General features: G+C 33.7%; 1 protein-coding gene across 1 annotated transcript in view; it reads left to right on the plus strand.

Annotated features, from left to right (window-relative positions):
* LOC149775026 (synaptic vesicle 2-related protein-like) overlaps positions 1-16,424 on the plus strand; it is an 88,022-nt gene extending 71,598 nt beyond the window's left edge. Inside the window, exons 13-17 of the mRNA XM_089944431.1 lie at positions 1,987-2,098; positions 3,901-3,982; positions 4,468-4,557; positions 6,261-6,374; positions 8,739-16,424. Of these exons, the coding sequence (XP_089800557.1) occupies positions 1,987-2,098; positions 3,901-3,982; positions 4,468-4,557; positions 6,261-6,374; positions 8,739-8,777 (437 nt within the window). The 3' untranslated portion in view covers positions 8,778-16,424. The remainder of the gene's footprint in view (positions 1-1,986; positions 2,099-3,900; positions 3,983-4,467; positions 4,558-6,260; positions 6,375-8,738) is intronic.
* The last annotated feature ends 5,489 nt before the right edge of the window (positions 16,425-21,913 follow it).

Below are 21,913 nucleotides of genomic sequence, written 5' to 3' on the forward strand. Positions count from 1 at the left end.
TGTCAAGTCGTTTGTTAATAATTGTTTTAGTTCCATTTATTTTGGTGCTTATTGATGTATGTAATTTGGGTTGAATATAGAGATTGGCTTTACTGTAGATATACACCTATCAAAATACTGCTTGCTCCACATGGTCAATTTCACTTCCTGGACTTCAAAGATAAATTGTAAAAAGAATGGGGTGATAACATTTTTACTTTTTATATATTTTGTAATTCAGTTATTGCACTTATAGACGTTGGAATGCCTACTCTGGCAATTTTACTTCTCCCAATTTAAATAGCTTTTAAAGATGGTGTACTTTAGACTAATTAACGCTGATTTTCTTTGGCATATGGGAGTAGTTATTTTGGTCTGCTAAGGTCATGTATAATAAGTACAATAAGTAAAGAAATTTCAGCCACAGTACATGAAAGTGACGTAGAGGTATGCCGACATTTTCCCCATTGTTATTGTTGCAAATGCAGACAACTTCACCTTACATCTGTCTCACTCTCAGAAGTATGTGATATCCATTGCAATGCCCTTCAAAATGGATGAATAGGATATGACTATTCAGTGGAGGTAACTCTTTTGGACCTTTAGACTAGTTTTTGTCTCCCTTGAAATAAATCACACTAAAAGAAAAATTGGGTTCAGCATCATTCATCGATCCAGATGACATAAAATTTATCTATAAATTCAGTGGATGAATGCAGGCAATTGTAGGATGTTTACTTGAGTCCATGCTCAATTTAATTTGCAGATGATTCATTTTGTTTATGACACAATATACATAAATTTTAGTGCTAAAAAATGAGTTCAGTTGCTGAATAATTTTGTAAGAATGAAAACATTTGGGCTTCAAATGAAATGGACATGATATTGTTGTGTGAGTTGTTTTTTGGAATACTGTTACACCCAACTCCTAACTCAGTGATTTGATGCTGAAATTTCCTTAAATTCTTGAGAAGGACTATACCAGGCACTGCATAAAACAAGTTGTATTTTAATGTTTACTTAAATTGTTATTCTGTTCATTGCTTTTGTTAGTAGCAGAGAAAATATGTTCCTCACATTCCAATTTTAAATTTCCTCTCCTATCTATAAAAGTACTATATAGAATTGTAAGTGAAACTTGTAGAATTACTGGTTCTATGTGGCAGAAATATAGTTTCCCAGTTTGCAAAATATGACCCCTCCAGTGGCCTTAGTTGTTAGAGCATCTGCCTTGGATGTGGGTGGCCACAGGTTCAAACCCCAACCAAGTCATACCAAAGATGATAAAATTCATAATAGCAGCTGCCTTGCTTGGCGCTCAACATTTAGAGGTTGGCCTGGTGTTAGGATAATGCAACTGGGCAGGACATGATGCTACATGCCTATTCCATGATATCCAATTCTTGATATCTCTATAAACTGTCAAACTGCAGACATAATAGCGATATGACTAAAATTGTTAAAGCTTCATTAAAATTTAAAACACACCCAAACACGCAAAATATTTTGATCAAATTTGTACAAATATTCACCAAATGAAGATAGAAATTCATAATCCTGAAAGGTCATGGGGATGATAGGAAGAAGAATATTGGAAATGTCTGGATCATAGACCAAATTTTTTTTGAATATATAGTATTGCCAAGTTCCAGCCATTATCTTGTAGAAAACACTCACGTGTGATATCTAAGACAATGATACCAAACAAAAACTAATTTAACAAAAATATGAAATGTTATTACACAGTGGTAGAATTAAATACCTTTTATTTCAAAAACTGCAGAAAATGTTTAAATGCCTTGTAGATCATTAACATTTGTCCTGAATAACTGCTAATCACCTTTGTTAAAGGCATTTAGTACTTAAGATCTGTCGTTACGTTTTTTACAACCAATATATTCCTTAAAAGTGCTATAAAGGCACGTGGATATGTTATTGTGGTTAGGGATTTGTAAAATTGAAGATTGTGAAATGGATATCATGCATACTGGCATTTGTCTTTTTCAGGTCTCTTTGTGACTGTCTTTATCATAGAGAGGATTGGCAGAAAGTACACCATGGCTGTAGAGTTCTTCATTTTCTCGTTCTTTGTCCTTCTTTCCAACATGTGTACAATTAGGTCAGTATTTTATTCAGACTAATACAGAATTTTTTTGGAAATATTTTGTTTTAAATGGAAAGTAATGGAAATATCATCAATAAATGTCCAATTTTTTTTTAAAAAGTCCTTTACTTACATCGGAGTCAGTAGTGTTAAAATTGGGTAGATCAGATGGCTGTCAGGGTAGGAGGGGGTCATCTTGACAAAAAATGTATGTGGTTATCTTTTCCATCATATGGATCAATATTCTCATTAATTCATATGTTCAGATCCAACTTTCCAGCCTTTTTATCATAAACATTGATAAATTTAGTTATGGAAATTTTTTAAATTTTCATGGAAATATCATGGTAAAAACAATAAGATGTATGTAGGAATCCTGATTAGTCTCTGCCTTGTCCAAGTCAAAATAATGGATTTTGTATAGATTCCTTGTCATATTATGCTGAGAAAAATACCATCATTTGGCATTTTTCCCTTAAAATCTGTCCAAATAGGTTGATCACTTTGACAAATTAGAAAAGCTTTCACATAGAATTCAAATTAATATAATCTATATTCACTAATTAGATTATATTTTTTCAATTTTAGGCTTCCATTATATTTTTGCTGCTACACTTTGTATCACATACTGTTCCATTCACGATGAATGCTAAAGAAATTATGGAATTTAGAATATGTTTCCATGAAATAAGTAATTTTAGTTGGTGCCATTCAGCATGAAAATTAAATTTGATTGTTGAAAAATGATTTAATTAAAAAACAAATTTTCAAAACTAATTGAATGTGTAGTCATAAAAGTTTATTCTGTATATAACAGAATTCTCAAATTATGTAATTTGAGCACATCTTGGATACTTTTTTTGTTACATATATTAGATTTAATTTATATTTAAGTTGTATTTGATTTTTTTTGATTGTTTGTGGGTTTTTAAGTCTTTTTTTTTTTTTTTTTACATGTCAATGTAATGTAATTTTGTTTACTTGGAATTTGATATGTTCCAGAAAATTTAGTTTGACCTGAGTTTTCCTTAGATACCTAATAATAGAAACATTTGTTTCTATTTTTGACATAGTTCCTGGCCTTGATTGAGGGTCAAGTAAACAACTTTTTTCTAGGAGTAAAGTGATTGTTTGTTATCAGGGACATACATAAGCTATGTGACTTTTACATGTAAGCATGATCACGTGATCCTCTATTTCAGAATTAGGCATTTCAGGAAATTGCAAAATACTTAATATTAATAGTGATGTTGAGAGAGAGAGAGAGATCTCAGAGTCCAAAGCTTTAAAACACTTGATGTCAAGTTGTTTTCTTCTGTTGTAACCAGCATTGAAGTTTTGAGTTTTTGAGTTATCTGTTAACTTTCTTCAGATTATTTGGACTCTAAAAGATTAATTCGTTTCTCGGGAAATATTATTGTGTTCATACAGAACTCTTGAACAAGGACCTTTCTTGAAAATTTTATTTGGATTTCCAAGACTGGAGGATTAATTATTGTTTCTACAAGGAACTGTTGGTGTCAACAAAGTACAGGCTACAGGATACGTCTTTGTCTTCCATCTTGGATTCTTCGTTGGGACTCGAACTTGGAATCATTTGAACATTTCAGTATTAGGACTCCAGAAATTGTATGGATTATTCTTGTATAATTTTTGGATTTGATTCTGGAAACCAAAAGTTCTCATATTATTTTTTTTACAGTATTTTTCCAGGGAAAAAAATTATTTGTTTTATTTTTCAAAGCTTGTTGTTTTCAGTCTTTCTTGTGTTACTGTTTATTCGAGCCTAAACATGTAACATTTTCATCTAATTTCAGACCAGTGTTGACATTTTTTCTATTTGTTGCACGTGCATTTATCTCTGGGGCCTTCCAAGCTGCATATGTTTACACACCAGAGGTAATTATGTTCCTTGGAGTCTTCAATTATCTCCCCTGCAGTGTTCATGATGGAAAATATTCATTGCATTTAATGTAACAAAACATTTTTCACAAAAGTAGTTGTCATGATTAAAACTAATTACTGACATACAAGAAACTACCTGCTGAATATTGATTGAGAAAGAAACATTTTTACAAGCAGTGAAGAATGCCATCAAAAGTTGGAATAAAATTTCAGCTGTCATTACTTGAAAATTGCCAGTATATGTCAAAGAGATTGCACTGTGTGTATCATATATTATATAGACTGGAATTATTAAATGACTAAAACATGGCATCAAGATTTATACACAGGATAGTTCTTGCATTATGTGGAGGAAACACTCATCAAATTAATTTTTTGTAAAAGCCATTTAATTGACAATATTCATATGTATTTAGAGAGTTGAGCTTTTAGGAGAACTGTTCTGTACCATGTTTCTTGAAGATTATCTTCTTTGACAGGTGTATCCCACATCAATGCGTGCGGTTGGTTTAGGAGCTTGTAGTGGAATGGCCAGGATAGGGGCAATTGTTACACCTTTCGTAGCACAGGTAGGAGTTGACACTCTTTAACAGCCTTAGTAGTCATATGAAGGTGTTTTGCAGGTTCACTGAAAATAGAACCTGAATTCCTTATTTTGGGATGAAATTAGATCAGTATGGCACAGAATTTTAAGGAGTGAATTGATACACTTGGACTCTGTATGCCCCCATTATTGGCCCTTTAGGACCTCTCTAAGGATTCCTTGTATTTGTAGGTAATAATAAATGAATTTGTTGGAGACCTAAATACAAGCAAGGTTTTGTTATAGCAAGATGGTTGTTTAGATCTGCAATAGCAGGTGTTCTTTTCAAAGTCTTTTTCAACTTAATGCATATAAAGACTATAAACAGACTATTTTGTCTATTTCAAATAAATGGATAAGATATATTTTAACCTGAAATAAAGAGAGAGATGCCCTAATGGCTTGTATATTAGATTTTAGATTAAAAATATTGTTATCATTTACATCATCTATATTGTCCAGCCCTCTGTTTACTATGCAGATGACCTGGATAATTATTTATTTTACAGACTCATCATGCATGTTTTTTCTCCCAAGATATAGGATGTTTCCCATCCCTCCTATCACTCATGAAAATCTCCTTCATACTCAAAAATTCTGAAGCAGACATTTTTCTGGGTTATTTTTGCACCTTGCTTCCAAAGAAGTACATTTCTGGTAAAGGCAGAGTGATCACATGAGTATGAACATGCTTAAAATGTATCTTTGGGTTATACTATATTTGATCAGTAGAAATTCAGAAAGTATTAAAGAAATTAAGGGATTGTGGTTAGATTAAACATTACTAAAAAGCTCAGGTGGCAAAAGACAGGTTGTTTGGTATCAGTATTTGTCATTATCTAAGTTGTTGTTTTGGGATTTAATGCCATTTTTCAGCACAAGATAGGCTATACATGGCGGCCAGTATTAATGGTGGAGGAAGAACAGTGATCCATAATAGTGAGCGCTTTAGACCACTCAGCCACTCAGGGGCCCCACAATATCTAAGTATATGTGACCCTCTCATGCTAAAACACCAAAATCTAATCAACTGAAATATCAAACAGAATTCAATAGAAACAAGGAATTTAGTGGTTGGAATCAAGTTCTGCTGTTTCAGTAAAGTTGATTTTAAGAGGAACTTCGCCAATATCATCAATCTTGCAAAGTTCTGGCAGGTAGTGAATCTACCTACAGGCTGGAAACGGTTTAACTTCTCGCTGGACTCAGTAGAATTGTATTGACATTGCCACATTCTAATGCAGACTACTATAAGGATATTTTGATGAAAATTTAGGCTGACACCAGAGAAAACATGGATCCAGTAACAAAACATGTCTTCAAAGTGAAGATCAACAATGGCTAGGACTGCCACAAATCCAGACAATGATTTCCTAAGAGATGCTAAAAATGCTTGTGCTACATATAAGAAAAGTATGAATGGCAACAGTTCATGATGAAATAGATTGGTGTGAAATGACAAGCATATTTTATTATTTTTAAAAGATGGAAATTTGTTTAACAGTTGTAATTTTTGTTCATTTGCATGCTAAAAATGAGGTAGATGAAAATCCTTCCTCTTTTGAACTCTTGAGCCAGTTTTACAAAGCTCCTGATCTGTCCCAAGTTGACTTCTCTAAATGTAAAATCAACCATCCAGTTAAAAAAAATTATTTTTCTTTATTATCAATTCTTCTTTTTCATTTTCAGGTTCTGCTTAAAGCCTCATCCTACATGGCAATAAGTACATATGGAGTTATGGCCCTTATAGCCACAGTGGCTTCTATTCTGCTGCCGATTGAAACAAAAGGGAGAGAAATGAAGGTAAGTTTTTTACTGTCATTCTTATTTACATCAACAGCTGATTGTTAAAAGAGAGGTTTTCATGCACCTCAATAAATTGAGAAGATTCTCAGTGTTACCCTTGTCCAGCCATTTGTACTTCAAGCCATTATACCATCCATCTCTCTTTCCCATCAATCTCGTTTGTTTTGGTTGGGTAAAGACTGCTGAATAAGAATTCATGTTTCATGAACACATTTCTGATGTTCATTACTTTAGCTGAACATTACAGTGTACAGAAATTTAATTTCTTACCAACTCTTCAGTATGAATTTGAATGATCATTAAATACAACTCAGAGGGCTTAAAAATAGTGGTTTCAAAGTTAATTTGTTTTTCTCTGACAGCAGTTGTTTTTTCTGTTATTTATTTTAAAGTTAATACGTTTTTCTCTGACAGCATTTGTTTTTTCTGTTATTTATTTTTATACTGCTGCAAACAATTTTGGCACTGTGTGCTGGAGGCGATATTTCCAACTGTATGTTTGATCATCACAGTTTGTTGTCTCCTGAGTGCTTTTAGATATCCTTATGAACTGTTTTTGTATCACAACTAAACATTGTGTTCTGTAAAAAAATGAAACATGTTTAATCAGCATTTTATAACTTATCCTCTGATCTAGTATATTGTTGTCTTGCCATTCATTAAAAAAATCTATCACACTCTTATCTGGTTAATATCTCTTGAATCATTGGACTGCTCCAGTGCCCTAGTGGTTATAGCTTCCACCTTGGATGCAGGAGGTCATGGGTTTGAATCCAGCCGAGTCATACCAAAGACTTACAAAAATGGTACTAACAGCTGCCTCAGTAGGCTCTCAGCATTAAGAGGTTAGTGTTAGAACTGGTCAGCAGAATTGTTAAAGCTATGTTAGAAATGCAGATCACTGACAGACCTGAATCGTTGGATATATCTTCATAAAACTTGGGATGCCTTTGTTTTATGACAGTTATTTATAATCCACTGCTTCAGCTGTCAGATTAGAACTTAACATAGTTTTGTTACAAATTCTGTGCCTCAATCCAGTCATCAGTCATGTAGTGGGTATTCTATAAGCACTCAGTTATTTACAGATCTAGTGATGTCAGTAACAAGCTTTTGTAGAGGGAGGAATGCAAGAGCAAATCCATCATATTTTTAATAGTAGTTTTTCTTGTCAAATATGGCATGCCATTATTTATGATTAGGGCATTACATTTTTAACCTTTGTGCCCACCTTATTGCAGAGTACATCATGTCATGCTGATGTCTGACCATCTGTTACCAATTTAGTTTCCACACAATAACTAAGGTTGTCCATCATTCACATTTATCAGACTTTGCAGATGGCTTTTACTTCAGGTAAGAAAGACCCACATCATTTTGGGATCAAAAGGTCAAAAGTCAAAATCACTGACTCAAAAAAGAAGAAAAAAATTGCACGTGATAACTCTTGTTTTCCACCATCTGCAGTTACTTAACTTTGTGGATGGCTTGCACTGGAGTAAAAATAACCGTCGATCTCAGATTAAAAGGTTAAAGGTCAACGTCACTGACCAAAGCAAGAAAGATGGTTTCTGTACAATAACTTGAGTTGTCCACCATTTCGAGTTACCAAACTTTATGGATGGTTTTGCACTAGGGGTAAGGAAAATCCTTATTGATTTCAGGGTCAAAAGCCAATGGTCAAGGTCAATGAAAGAGGAAAAATGGTTTCTGCATAATAAGGTCAGCTCTGCTTCATATGCCTTGATCAAACTTGTAAATGGCTTGCACATGAAATAAAGAAGAAACATTCAGTCTTGGGGTTCAAAAAGTCAAAGTTGAAGGCCATCTTGACAAAGAAAAAAATGGTTTTGGCACAAAAGGAACTCAGTCATCTAGGGGACTGTTGTACATTGTCATGTGTATAATGTGCTCTTCATGGTGCTGTACATTGTCATGTGTATAAAGTGCTGTTCATGGTACTGTAGCTGTTATCAGATTTTAATTATTGTTACTGACATTACTGTCACTAATGTTGATACAAGAAACAGGTTTTCCTGTAAATTAACTATTTTTCATGGGGTACCAATATTTGTGTATTTCATGGAAAAAGTGATTCTTCTATGGAAATATTTGGGCTTCTAACCAGTCCTCGAAATTAATTGATAAAAAAATGTAATTTTTATGTAAAACCACAAAAGATGATATCCATGAAAATGCATAAATTCTTAGTAGTATGTGAGACAAGAGAGTGCTTAACAAAAATGTTTATACAAATGAAAATGTTTATTATAAACTATCACAGATATTTATACTTTAAAATAAGCAACAAAAAAAAACAATGTTTGAATGACATTTACAATGAATTTTTCTCTGTTTCAGGACACAAGCCATGAAATAAAGTCAGTCAAGCCAAGTTAGTCTATTATTTAAGTCTGCGGTATTTTATGAACTTCTGTCATAATAATTGTGTTCCATGAATATCAGTGTTGTCTGTGTATTTTATAACAGGCATAATCCAACTACATGTATTACTGTTGTGCAGTCAAATGCATTGTGTTCTAAATTTTTAAAATAAGTTCATGCTCTGGAAAATGTAATTAGGACTGCACATGAAGATGCAAGAGTCCTATTGTAATTACCTTTTCCATCAGCCTGACTGGCTGGCTGTTCACACTTCTCTGGAAAATGTAATTCGGACTGCACATGAAAATGCAAGAGCCCTATTGTAATTACATTTTCCATCAGCCTGACTGGCCAGCTGTTCACGCTTTTCTGGAAAATGTAATTAGGAATGCACAGGAAAATGCAAGAGTCCTATTGTAACTTTGTTCAAGTTCCTACATAGGAAATTGCAGTGAGCAGAGCCGTTAGCAAAGTACTTGTCACATTAAGCTCTGATCAGTAATTTATTTGTAAAGAAAGAAATGGTATTTTGGTCAATGACATTCCAAATCACAAATATACATCTTAATTTTCACATTCCATTATGTGTAGGACCATGTATTCCAGTGTGAAGGACTCTTGCAGGATGTTTGAAATCAATCTCACGTGATGTATCTCACTTTACAAGGTGTGAGAAAAGTGCTTTGGTCTGTGCTAGGATACTGTGACTTGTTTTGGGGCATAATGGATATGGTGTTGCAATTTCTGTGGGTTTTTTTAGTATTGGTTTAAGCTGCATTGTCCATTTTACACTGACTTCTTCATTGTAAGCCTAGACTTATTTGCATTTTTCAAATGATCAAGAATTGTCCAATGGATATTTTGGCCTTCTCTTGTTTCATACAGTGTTCTGTAACTTGTCACTGAAATTTAGTTGTAAATACTTATAAAAGCCTTTTTCAGCCCATAATATGTTACATCTTTGGGTGGAATTCTGATGAATAAACTTTAAAAAATTAGTTCACTTTATACATACGAAAAAGGTGTTGGCCATCAGTGTTAATATATGAATAGCAATAAACATAATTATACAGAAACCAAATTCAGTTCTAATCATACATTTCAATAAATACTGTTAATTGACTATTTTCATGTGGTATCAGTTTTTTGTCAATTTTGTGTTTGCTACAACCAGATGATTAAAGATGCAATCAGTGTGCCATATTTCCACCTGCTGGTCCAATGCAAGCTGATTCCATTACAGACTGATGCAAAAAGTAAATAGCCAGTCCATCTTGCCAGTTGGATTTTGACCAAATTTAATTGATAATTTGTATCTTTTATCATATTGAAAGAAATAATAGAAAGCATGTGAAAAATAAAGTGTTCCTAATAACCACTCAGGAGTCTAGAGCATATCAAACCTTTCAGCTGAGTTAGATGAGAAGGCAAATAACTTGCATATAATCTTCTGGTAGCTCAGTTAAACACTCGTTTGCATCTATGTTGTGTGATGACACATGCTACTTCCCAATTTCCAAACTCATCATGGGGTGGTATTTTGATATCTCAAAGCCACCAGAGAATTATAATTTTAAAAAAATAGCTGAGGAAAAAAGAGCTATTCAGAGGGAAAATGACAATAACAAATTAAAACAATAGTCTAAAAATAGTTGGATTACATTATTCCCTTGGATTATTAATGATTCCCTCAACAATAAGATCTATTGCAAACCCATGTAGATCAATATATAACCCCCATCTCAAAAAGGTAAACATCAATATATTGCTGGAACTTGTCTTTCTGCAATAGAATTACAAGGTTGGATACCATAGCCTCATCTTTGAAATCTTCGAAATCTGGACCAAGTTCTGATGCTGTCAATTGATGACAGGTCAGTGGATGAGGATTTTCCTTCTGACTGATTCAACTAGTCATCAATAGAAGCATCTAGATGAATCGTGCATAGATCTGGATCATCTGGACACTTGACTGCATTGTCCTAATCCATAAGCTGTGGCCATGATATGATTAAATAAAATTTTACAAATTTTATATGTAATCAGATACAAACATCTTATTTTTGTTTTTTCTTTATTTTATCCAGTTTCGATTACGTAAATAACTTTACTAAAAGCTTGTATTCATGGCCACCTGCATTTACCACTGAGTCATTCACTGCATTTTGTCTTTTTGTTTGATGAAGATGTTGAACCAGTTGATTATGAACAGGACTTGTAGTATTTTTAGGTCACTGTTCATAAGGGCTTGCAGGACATTTTGGCCAGTTTTGCACACTGGATGCAATGAACACTGATCCTTCTGCAGAAATGATAGATCTGGACTGTTTCATAGTCCATGAAAATAGTTTATAATGAAAACCACAGAAATTGATACATAACATATATACTTGCTAATAAGTCAAGTCCATCTGCAAACAACATAGATCCTGATCCGCCATCACATAATACACTGGAAAAGAAAATTTTAAACCATTAGCTTTTGGACTAATTCTTGGCCTTCTGTATTGCATCTCTTGTATTATCAAACTACAGATTTGTGAGATATATTTAAAACTAATACACTGACAGATCAGGGTCTCTGTTGTTTGTTTTACTTTTATGGTACACTGAAAGAATTAATGAATTCATATTATATTGTGTAAAGCTTATGTCAAAAGCTATAGAAATGTATGACGGTGCTAATGAAATATGATGAAATGGAGAGAGAAGTTAAATGAGTACAGAAATAATGTTACAGCTGGAATAAAGTGACATGATGATATACAAAATTTTTGCATTATATGCTTTTTGATTGTCCTGTAACCTATAGCAAGAAGTTCATGTTTTTTATGAAACTATTTTTAAATAAGTGTTGATATTTCAAATTTTATCTACATTGATATCTTTGATATTTGCTAAAGTTCACGTTACTCTTCACCATAGAGGAGAGAAAAGTATACTCCTCTGATGCCGAAGATGTAGATTCGGTTTTGTGGACAGAGGTAGAGGAAGAACCACTGACCAATGGGAAGCTTTGTCACATACTCATGTTGTTTGAGCTGAGACTCGAACTTATGCGGACAGAGGTGAAATGTATGAGTGTTATGTAAAGATGAGCACCTTAGCCCACTCATCCGCCTGGGACATTGATGCAGAGGACACATGGGGAAAATTGTTTTTACAATTCATATTGATACTTCATGAATTTTGTTGTGTCTGGAGATTAATGGGAGACTGTTATAAAAAATGCACAAATGTATCATTTTAAAAACAAATTATTTCAGTTTGAACACTTTTTTCAATCAGTGTTACCCAGAATAGATTGTAAATATCCTGACTTGTGATATGGTATAACTATAATATTAGGAAATCTTACTGATAAGCACATAAAAATCACACTGGCTTGGATGTTAGCTGATCTTATGACCAGAAGAGGATTACATTTGAATTCCTGCCTTGGCAAGCATGGTTTATCCCCAGGCAAGGCACTTTACTAAGGGTAGCTGCCAACATTCAAACCAATTATGTGTTGATGCCCCTTTAAAAACAAAGAGAATAAACATGCTTACTGTTCAGATCTTATAGAAGAGATCACCAAGAGAAGAACTTTGGAACACAGAGATGCTAAGCAATTACTTCACTATTTTCACTAGCCTGGCATAATTAGGTACAAAAATGACCATACATGGGTAAAAACAAATGGATGGACGTAATGAGGTACAAAAATGGCCAGACATCATTAGGTAGAAAATGGGCCATACATAATTATGTATGCAGTGTCAAAATATGTTAAATAAAGTAAATTTTAAAAGAGTAGCCAAACTGTTAGCAGTTGATTGTTGTTCGTTGACATGCTTTTGTGTTAATTGTGATAATTTACACAGTAAAGAGATAACTTCAAGTGATGTCATAATTGTTACATGAACAGATATTTTAATTGTTTTCATGATCTCAGAATTGTATTTATTGTTTCAAAATTTTCATATGTTAAATTAATTTTCTGTAATGCAGGATTTATGTTAACAATGTTTTTATGATTAATATTTTAGATGCATGTGCTATGTTGTAATGATAAGATGTCATGCATCAGTGTGTGTTTTTAAAATGTCCTAGATTAATGTGCATAATATGTACCTTTACAAATGAAGTGGTTTCCATTCTCATTCATGGTGGAGTACTACATTTGTTGCATGCATATAAAGATGGGATCATAGGGTGTATAATGGCGTGATGGATTAAATGCACTGCTACTGTAATTATCGTCAGAATTGAGGAAAGACCATGCAATGAACAACACATTTTCTTTATGCATACAAAAGTGATACAAAGTTATAAAGTACGTGAGTTTTCATTTCTAGCTATATGTATAATTGAGTCAATTAATTGCTAGCTTGTGTGTGCCTTTGAGAGCAAAATATTTAAATTATTTTCCAAGTTTCTTAAATTTCATCTGTAAATTGCATAATTGTATGATTCTTTGTATGACTGAAAAAAATCTAATTATTTGTCAGATTACTAGGCATTACGTCTTCTCTCTATGACATGATGACATAATTTTTATGTTGTCATGAATTTCTGTTTTCACTACTTAATTATTAAACATCAGAAATTAGTTGTCACTGTTGTTGTTGTTATGGGGTTAAATGCCAATTTTCAGCACAAGATAGGCTATACATGGTGTGGTATAAATGGATGAAGAACCTTGAAAATCCCCGAAAAGAACCACAGACCCACGATAAGCTGCTGGCAAGCTTTCTCATGTACCTACATTGGCCGAGCCCAAGACTCAAGCCCATGCCGACAGAGGTGAGATGGCAGTGATCTGTAATGGTGAGCACTTTAGATCTCTTTGACACTCAGGGCCCCTCAGAAATTAGTTAAGTGGTATCTTATTGGTATCATTATGTGAGAAATTACCAATTTAATAACATACCCTAAATGTAAAAAATAACCCACATTTTTTTCTTCTTATTGGCAATGATGTTTATTTGGGAGGTTTACTTTCATGTACTTCGGAAAAATATTCCTTTTCTCAGATGGCACTATTGGTTGGCTTTTGGTGAAAATATTGAACAGTGGCATACCTATCCTTCTGTGTATATTAGAATGAATTTCGATATAGAATCATATAATTTCATCATCTCATTCTTAATTTCAAAATAATGGAATTGTTTATGAATGTTTATATATTATGATTTATTTATTTATTTATTCAGATATATGTTAATTTACACATTCCTTTGTTATACGTTATTTCTACATGTTTGAAAATGCTTTCCTTTTCACAAAGTATGCATGTAACACCTGTTATGTTTCCCATTTGTAAACCTGTTTATACACAAACTTGATTCGCTAAGTGATTAAATTACTGGACTCGTGATAAAAAGGGTGTGGATTCAGTTCCCACCATCAGATGAACCTGGATTATCTACTGTGGTATGTCTTTATGCAGGGTCCTTTACTCTGCTTTCTTCAGTACAAAACAATTTTCAAAAGTGTTTTTGTGATACAAAACACAGAAAACCAGAACATGTCTTATTTTCTCTGCATACATTTATGTAAGAGAATAGATCTTTATTTGGGACCAATTCTTGACATGAGATTTTTTGGAAAATGCTGTAGATATTAGTAAGTTAGTTTGTGAAGTAGGCTTTCTGCATTATATGTTATTAAGATGTATGTATTTATCCATATCTTCATTTTTGCAGTCACAAATTAAGTTCTATCAAGTCGGCATTGATGGCAGAACAGAACTATTTTCATTAATTATCACCAGTTTGTTTCATTTTAATACATAACATGGGCTATACAGTTATATCGAACACAATGAGTGGGGCATTGGCCCCATTCACAAGGCTAGCTCTTGTACAAATCATCAGCACAGTGGTCCTGTTGAAATATCTCTGTTTACAATTTTATGTCTATGTTTATAGTCTTCTCTAATGATTTACTCCACTGGGAATATGGATTTTTGTTCCAGAAATTAAGGAAACCAAAAGAAAGTCTATTTTTCTTGTACAAATTCATGACTCATGTTCAGAATTAAAATTCTACTCAATGCGGAAACACTTACCTTTGCACAGACCAACAATGTACATATGATGCAATACAAAGTATTTGCATGACATCTAGTATATTCCTCTGCTGCAATTTGGAGAAGCACTCAGTACATGCAATATAATTTGCATGACATCTAATGTATTCCTCAGTTTCAGTTGGTACACACATCAGGCTTTGACCTTTTCCCCTAGGTTATGCCTATTTCTTTTTAGAAAATTTCTTAAAGACTGAGAGAGGTCGGACAATATTCATGGCAATAGTAGAAGCATAATATGTTAAACCTTGTCTATCCAACCATTATGTGTCCATCACACTATGATTAGGTTTTGTTTCTTAGGATATTTCATGCACTTCAGGTGTGGCATACATATTCCATGAAAACATTTATGGCTGTTCTAAGGTTTGGTTTTGGATAGAGATTATACACTGTTTGCTGTGAACAAAAATTTGCCATAGCATTTGGGAACAGTTTAAGCCCATGAATTCAGAGTCCTTTCTGAGTATTCAAGCAAATGTTTGCACACAATAAATCATGCACTCATGCATGACCATTATTTTTACATGGTCACTTACTTCATTTATAAACAAATTACCAAATACCTACAACATGAAAAAATAATGTCAGCAGCCTGACTGTGCAATTCATGATTTTTGATATTTTTTACTTTACAAAATCACTATTCTGGTTCTGCCCTGGCTTTGCCTGCATAGATAATATTCAGGTATCAGTCTGGTGAAAAGACAGCAAAAATTAAACACCGGTTGCAGTTTGTTTCATCAAGCTGGTGCATTTTGATTTCATCTCTTGAGGAAGTGTTAATAACTTTGATATTATGGTGTCATAATGTATATGATATAAAAATTACTTGGTTCTTATACTGCCAAATTGTGCTTACAATATTCTTCTTGATTGTTGCAAGTTTTCTTTTTCTTTGCCCAGATTTGTCAATTGGGATTCTGTGTTTTCATTATTAACTTGATTTAATCATAGTCAAGATTTGTTTTCTCCCCCAAAGCGCTGGTTTGCTTTTCATTTCATAGCGATAACTTGAGAAAGCCAGATGACCCAGGCTACAAATTCATGCGTATTAAACCAGATAAAACTGGTCTTATTTTTAAAAAAAATAAAAGAACGAAAACCCGAGTCATTAGGAGGTACTTGATTTTATGTTAGAAAGACCTGCACCAAATTCTGAATGAGAATGAGAAGACAACATGATTCTGTTCTAAAGCAATATAATAATATTTATGAAGAATAGTTTAATATCATGAACATAGCATATATTTATGCCATGTTGTAGTTGTGTAGTTTCTATCTTGTAGTGGGAAGTAGATGATACGGGTCACAAACAGATATATTAATAATCCATAAAATAAGCTACTCAGTGAAAAGGTCACACATATATAATTTTTATTTTTTCAGCACACATTTTATACTTGTTTTAATTAGTGATGACTGTCCAAGTTTCTGATTAAATTATTGTAACAGTAATAAGATTTATTTGACTTACATCATATGTGATTTACGTATTTTTTATTGCTTTACACCTTGGCGACAAGATGGATTTGTATTTATGTTGTTCTTGGTACATTATATTAATAATAAAGAGATTAATCCTGCATTATTTTTGTTCTTCATTCAGTAACAACAAGATATGGTAACTTGAGCAGAATAACTAGGTCATGCTTGACAAGTATATTCCCTATTTGTCAGATATAGTCCATTTTATTGTTGTCTGTTTCCCTCTTGTCAGTCTTTCTATTTGAAATTTTCAGTAGTTCAGTGACTACATTATGTTTGGTACATTATTTTGACAGATACAAGGGAAGTTAGCATTCATTACTTTGACAGATAAGACAGAAGTTAACATTCATTACTTTGACAGGTAAGACAGACGTTAACCTTCATTACTTTGACATATAAAACAGGAGTTACCATTCTTTATTTTGACAGGTAAGACAGAAGTTGCTATTCATTATTTTGACAGGTAAGACAGAAGTTACCATTCTTTATTTTGACAGGTAAGATAGAAGTTGCTATTCATTATTTTGACAGGTAAGACAGAAGTTATCATTCATTATTTTGACAGGTATGACAGAAATTGCCATTCTTTATTTTGACAGGTAAGACAGAAATTACCATTCTTTATTTTGACAGGTAAGACATAAGTTGCTATTCGTTATAGTAACATAAGACTTAAATCGATATATCATGTCTGTTGTACGACAGTTCAGATACCTTTAGTATGACACTACAAAAGACAGGCACATTTTATGCTGTTAATTCCTCGATAATCCATGGACATTTGTGAATACATGTACAGTGCTTTTTTATTATTTAAACCCTGATTTTACTGCTGTTGTTCTCATAACATGTATGGTCATGGATCACATTAAATTCAACACTTTTTTCTTCTGATACATTATCAGATCAAAATATATTAGGAATAACAGCAACTTCCTTGCAAGTGTAACCCTACCAAGCTATAAAGATGTTCAAGAATATAAGTGCTAAAAGTGCATTTGTTGGTCTAGGTGGAAGTCAGACAAACTAGATTGATCTCCCGTAGGATAGAGGATTGGTGTCAAACTGTCAAAACACTTGGTATGGTATCGTGGGTTTAACCTCAAAGTACCACCGATCCATGGAAAGCTACTGGCAAGCTTTCTCATACCCACATTAGTCAAGCCAAGCAGCAGAGAGGGTGAACAGACCACATGCTGGAAGGTCCATTTTTGAAAGGTAAAGCTTTCTACGAAAAAATGAAAATTAAAGGTCAATAATGTCAAACTGAAGTCTCTAACAAAAAACGAGAGTTTCTCTAACTGGGTTAGTTTATTTGGTACTTTATCTTTGTTGTTTGAGGGGCCCTGAGTGGTCTAAAGTGCTCTCCGTTACGGATCACTGCCGTCTCACCTCTGTCTGCATGGGTTCGAGTCCAGGATTCGACCAATGTGGGTATGTGAGAAAGCTTGCCTGTAGCTTCTCGTGGGTCGGTGGTTCTTCTCAGGGTTTTCCCGGGTTCTTCCTCCACCATTAATACTGGCCGCCATGCATAGCCTATCGTGTGCTGAAAAATGGCATTAAACCCCACAACAACAACAACAACATCTTTGTTGTTTGTGTTCTTCTAAATTTGTATATGTTTTTGTTTACCCACCATGACACTTTTTTGTGGTCATACCCTCTTTGCTGCTGTATTGTGTGAGTAATTAAATCATTATTATATCAATAATGGAATCTTATACTAGTTGATTAGCTCTAGAAAGATTAGAAGCAATTAGAAGATATCTTCGTCTTTGTGATGCTGTCAACTGCAAGAATGTCAAGAAGCACAAGTTGAATATGCAGAAGGTACAGAACAGTTATTTAAACCATGTACAAAAGTTACTGAAAGAGTTGCAAAAGCTACTGAAGGTCTTCATACGTTAAAACAAATGGCTGAGCAAACTGAAAAGATAGCAAGAAGAACTAAATAAACAAACACGATTTTAAGAGATCTTCCAACTGAAATAGCTGCTGCTCAACCTCCTGGTAGAGAAGAAGAAATACTTGAAGGTATTGGTGAAAGAAAAAAACTCTTGCACCAAACACCAAAATAAAAAAAGAAAACACTGAATTGATTAATAAATTTAGAAAAGATGTTATTGTAGAATTTACTAATAAAGAAATTGTTACAGAGGAAAATGACCTAATACTGCAGCATTGGTTTTTCTTCAAAAGGCTTAAATTTTAAAGCCTGAGTATGCTGGTGTAAATGTTGATACAATTTTTTAATGGGTATATTGTATATATTGCAACAAAAAACAGGTTAGAAATGATGATCCAAAATGTAGAGAATATACTGAAAAAGTTTTTAAAAATTATGCGGATTTACGTAAACAACAATCTCAGCCTGAGCCACAAATTCCTCAACTTGAACCACAAAAAAACAAAAATTCCTGAGCCACAAATTTCTCAACCTGAGCCACAAAACCCATAAATTCCTGAGCCACAAATTTTCAAAATGCAAAAAGTTCAAAATCAACCTCAGCTACAATCTTTTAAGCCACAATCTTTTAAAGTACAGTCTCCTAAATCACAATTTCTGCTAATTGATATTAGGAATAAATTTACAACTAGTGGTTTAGAAAATATCACAAAATCAGAATACATAGATACAGTAGATAATACTGCACAATGATACTATCAAACAGAAAAATATGCAAAACCTAAATAGGTTGGATCTTGGAAAACAAAATATAATTGGGTTAAAGATGTATATTCCATATATACTAATAAACTTGCTGAAGATGACGATGACATGAATTTTAATCCATTGAAAAAGGCTGTAAGACAAAGAGAACCTGGAACACCTCCTGGTACTACTGGAAGTGGTATTGTTTCTCAAGGAACTTGTACTGACAATGTTCTTGCTGATGTTGAACGATTCGAAATTCTGATCGGAGGAAAACGAGCAGAAATAATTATCCAGAAATTATTAATGAACTATCTGATATTTGCTGAAGAATATTTACAGGCAGTGTTATGGATCATAATGTTTTTCAATCTCTCATTAATGAAATTGCCCATGATTATTACAGCAATTGAAATTTGTATTTAATCAGATTGTAATTTAATAAAATGATCGTACATAATGCTCACCGTGGACCTGTAATGGTCAGAATAATAAATTCGCGATTACCAACGTACAAAGCAATTTACGGAGATGGACTTGGTGATGTTGTTAATGGTCTATTTGAGAGAATAGCTTCAAAAGCAATACCGATTGCAAAACAATTATGAATGATAGCTATTGATGCTATTCGTGATAAAGGTATCAGTGCTGTTGGTAATGTTGCTGGTAAAGTTTTTTCAGCAGTCAAAGAAAGATTAGCTCAATTAGTATGAAGAAAATCACAACCAGAAAAATTACCCAGCACATAAGTTATGCCTGCAAATATCAGTAAAATAATAAATCAAGCTGCAAATAAAAACTTAGCGGAATTGGCTGATATACCTGTCAGAAAAAGAACAAGTATAACAGCAAGTTTAATAGCAATAGCGTATATCCGATCCAGCATTTGATATGGATGTACCACTTCTTAAAGATAAATCTATACGCGATTATCAGTATTATTCTTATGACGCACATGTACCAAATCAGTGTGATCGAATCGAATTACAAGTTCAAGATACAAGTAGACTTTTTTTACCTGCTGAAGCGTTTATTGAAGTAGAAGGTATACTTTTGAAAGCAGATGATACAGCGTACGGACTTTTAGATCGACCTGGCTTTGTTAATAATAGTTTTATGGCATTATTTAACAGTGCTATATACATTATTGACGGAAAAAAATATTGAATCGTGTCTCGAAAATGTTGATGTCGCCACGACGATACCGGGTCTGGCAAGATATTCAGATGATTACTCTTAGGTCAGCTGGTCCGTCAATAATGTTTGCAAAGGATACCACTGGCCATCACGAGAGTAGAAACGTAACATTAAATGCAGCTGGAACTGAAGTTGCATCGATGAATGACGATTTCAACTTAGTATTACAACTCAGGATTTGCCGAACATAGGTCAATATTAAATGGAGAAGAAAATTTTTCTTGTACAATTCCACCATCACATATATTTGGATTTTGTAGAAATGTTAGAAAAGTTATATTTTGAGCTAAACACATTGTGGTACTTGTAGGAAAAGCCACTAACAATGATGCAATCTGGTGATCAAACGCTGCTGATGCAGGTAAAGTAATAGTAACAAAACTGTCGTTGTGGACGTCAGTATTGACTCCGTCGCTTGCTGAAGAAGAAAAAGTACTGCTTTTATTAATTCAAGTCGTAAATCATTGTTATTATGGTTGACAATGACTTCAGATAGCGTTCAAAGTAATGCTGCTGGGCTATTAACATGGCAGATAGCATGACAGCAAGGAGTTTCTGCACCACGAGGAAAATGCCAGAATAGATTCAAAAGAACGAAATCCAGTGGTATTTAACACACTTGGAGTTTCTGAAGTTGCTTTGAGGATAAATGGATATCAAGAATCTTCTGAAGACGTTTTGTTAAGTTTTGATCAAAATCATGTTGCACATGCTTACCTTCGGTTGATGATATGTATGGGGTGTGATCAAAATGTTGACACTGGTTTGCAGATATCTCTGGGGGATTTTACAAAATCATATTCAGTCTATTACCTTTCTTTGGAACATTTAGATTTATTCAGGCAATCTGTCATTGATACACATTTTCGAGCCCATGTAGCTCGACTGCCTGCTGGTGGTTAGAGAGCAATCGCAGTTATTCTTTCAGACAAAACAATGTTACTTGAAGGTGGTGGTGGACGAATGAGAATTATTGATGTCCCAGTAGAAAACATGTAATTAAATCGTTCATGATATTTATAATGGCATATCATCATGTTAGTGTCAGTCTGACTCCTGGTCAGATTAAAAAACTTAAGTCAAATTCAGCAAAGAACTGTGGAATCAAAATATCACTAAAAAAGATCAGATCACATATGGTCAAAAGAAATTATCATTGTCGGAACATCAACTCGGGCATTTCAATGACGCCAAACAATCAAAACGCGTTGAACTCAATCTTTCTGCGAGTGCCATTAAAGATTAAATCAAGACGTGTTATATTTTGTGTCTTGCAAATACACCATCTTTAATAGCCGCCGCAGCCCCAGCTTTGCAAAATCAGTTGCAGTTAGTGGTGATGGACCTGCGGCTGGTAAACGTACTAACTTAGCATTAAATAAAGTAACAGCAAAAGGAATAAAAAACGATTGCGACACGACCGCGGTCTAGGACTTCCAGGAACTCTTTATCGATGCGGAAAAGGTCTGAGACTTCCAGGGACACTTCGCCGATTCTTCCTATGTCAAATTTTTTATTTACTTGATGCTGCTAATTAAATACAAAAAATTTCAGATGTGTTTTTATGCGTGATCAATTACTAAAACCACCAAACAATCTCGATACAAGTTCCGGTCCTGGTACTCAGTGGGTGGCATGCGCGATTGATCCACGTGGAATTATTTATTTTGATTCGTAAGGACTGGCTCCACCAAAAGAATTCATAAATTACATAATCACAATAAAACTTCCAGT

This window comes from Sinohyriopsis cumingii, chromosome 19, assembly GCF_028554795.1.
Source record: "Sinohyriopsis cumingii isolate HCF-2022 chromosome 19, ASM2855479v2, whole genome shotgun sequence".
NCBI classification, from domain to species: domain Eukaryota; kingdom Metazoa; phylum Mollusca; class Bivalvia; order Unionida; family Unionidae; genus Sinohyriopsis; species Sinohyriopsis cumingii.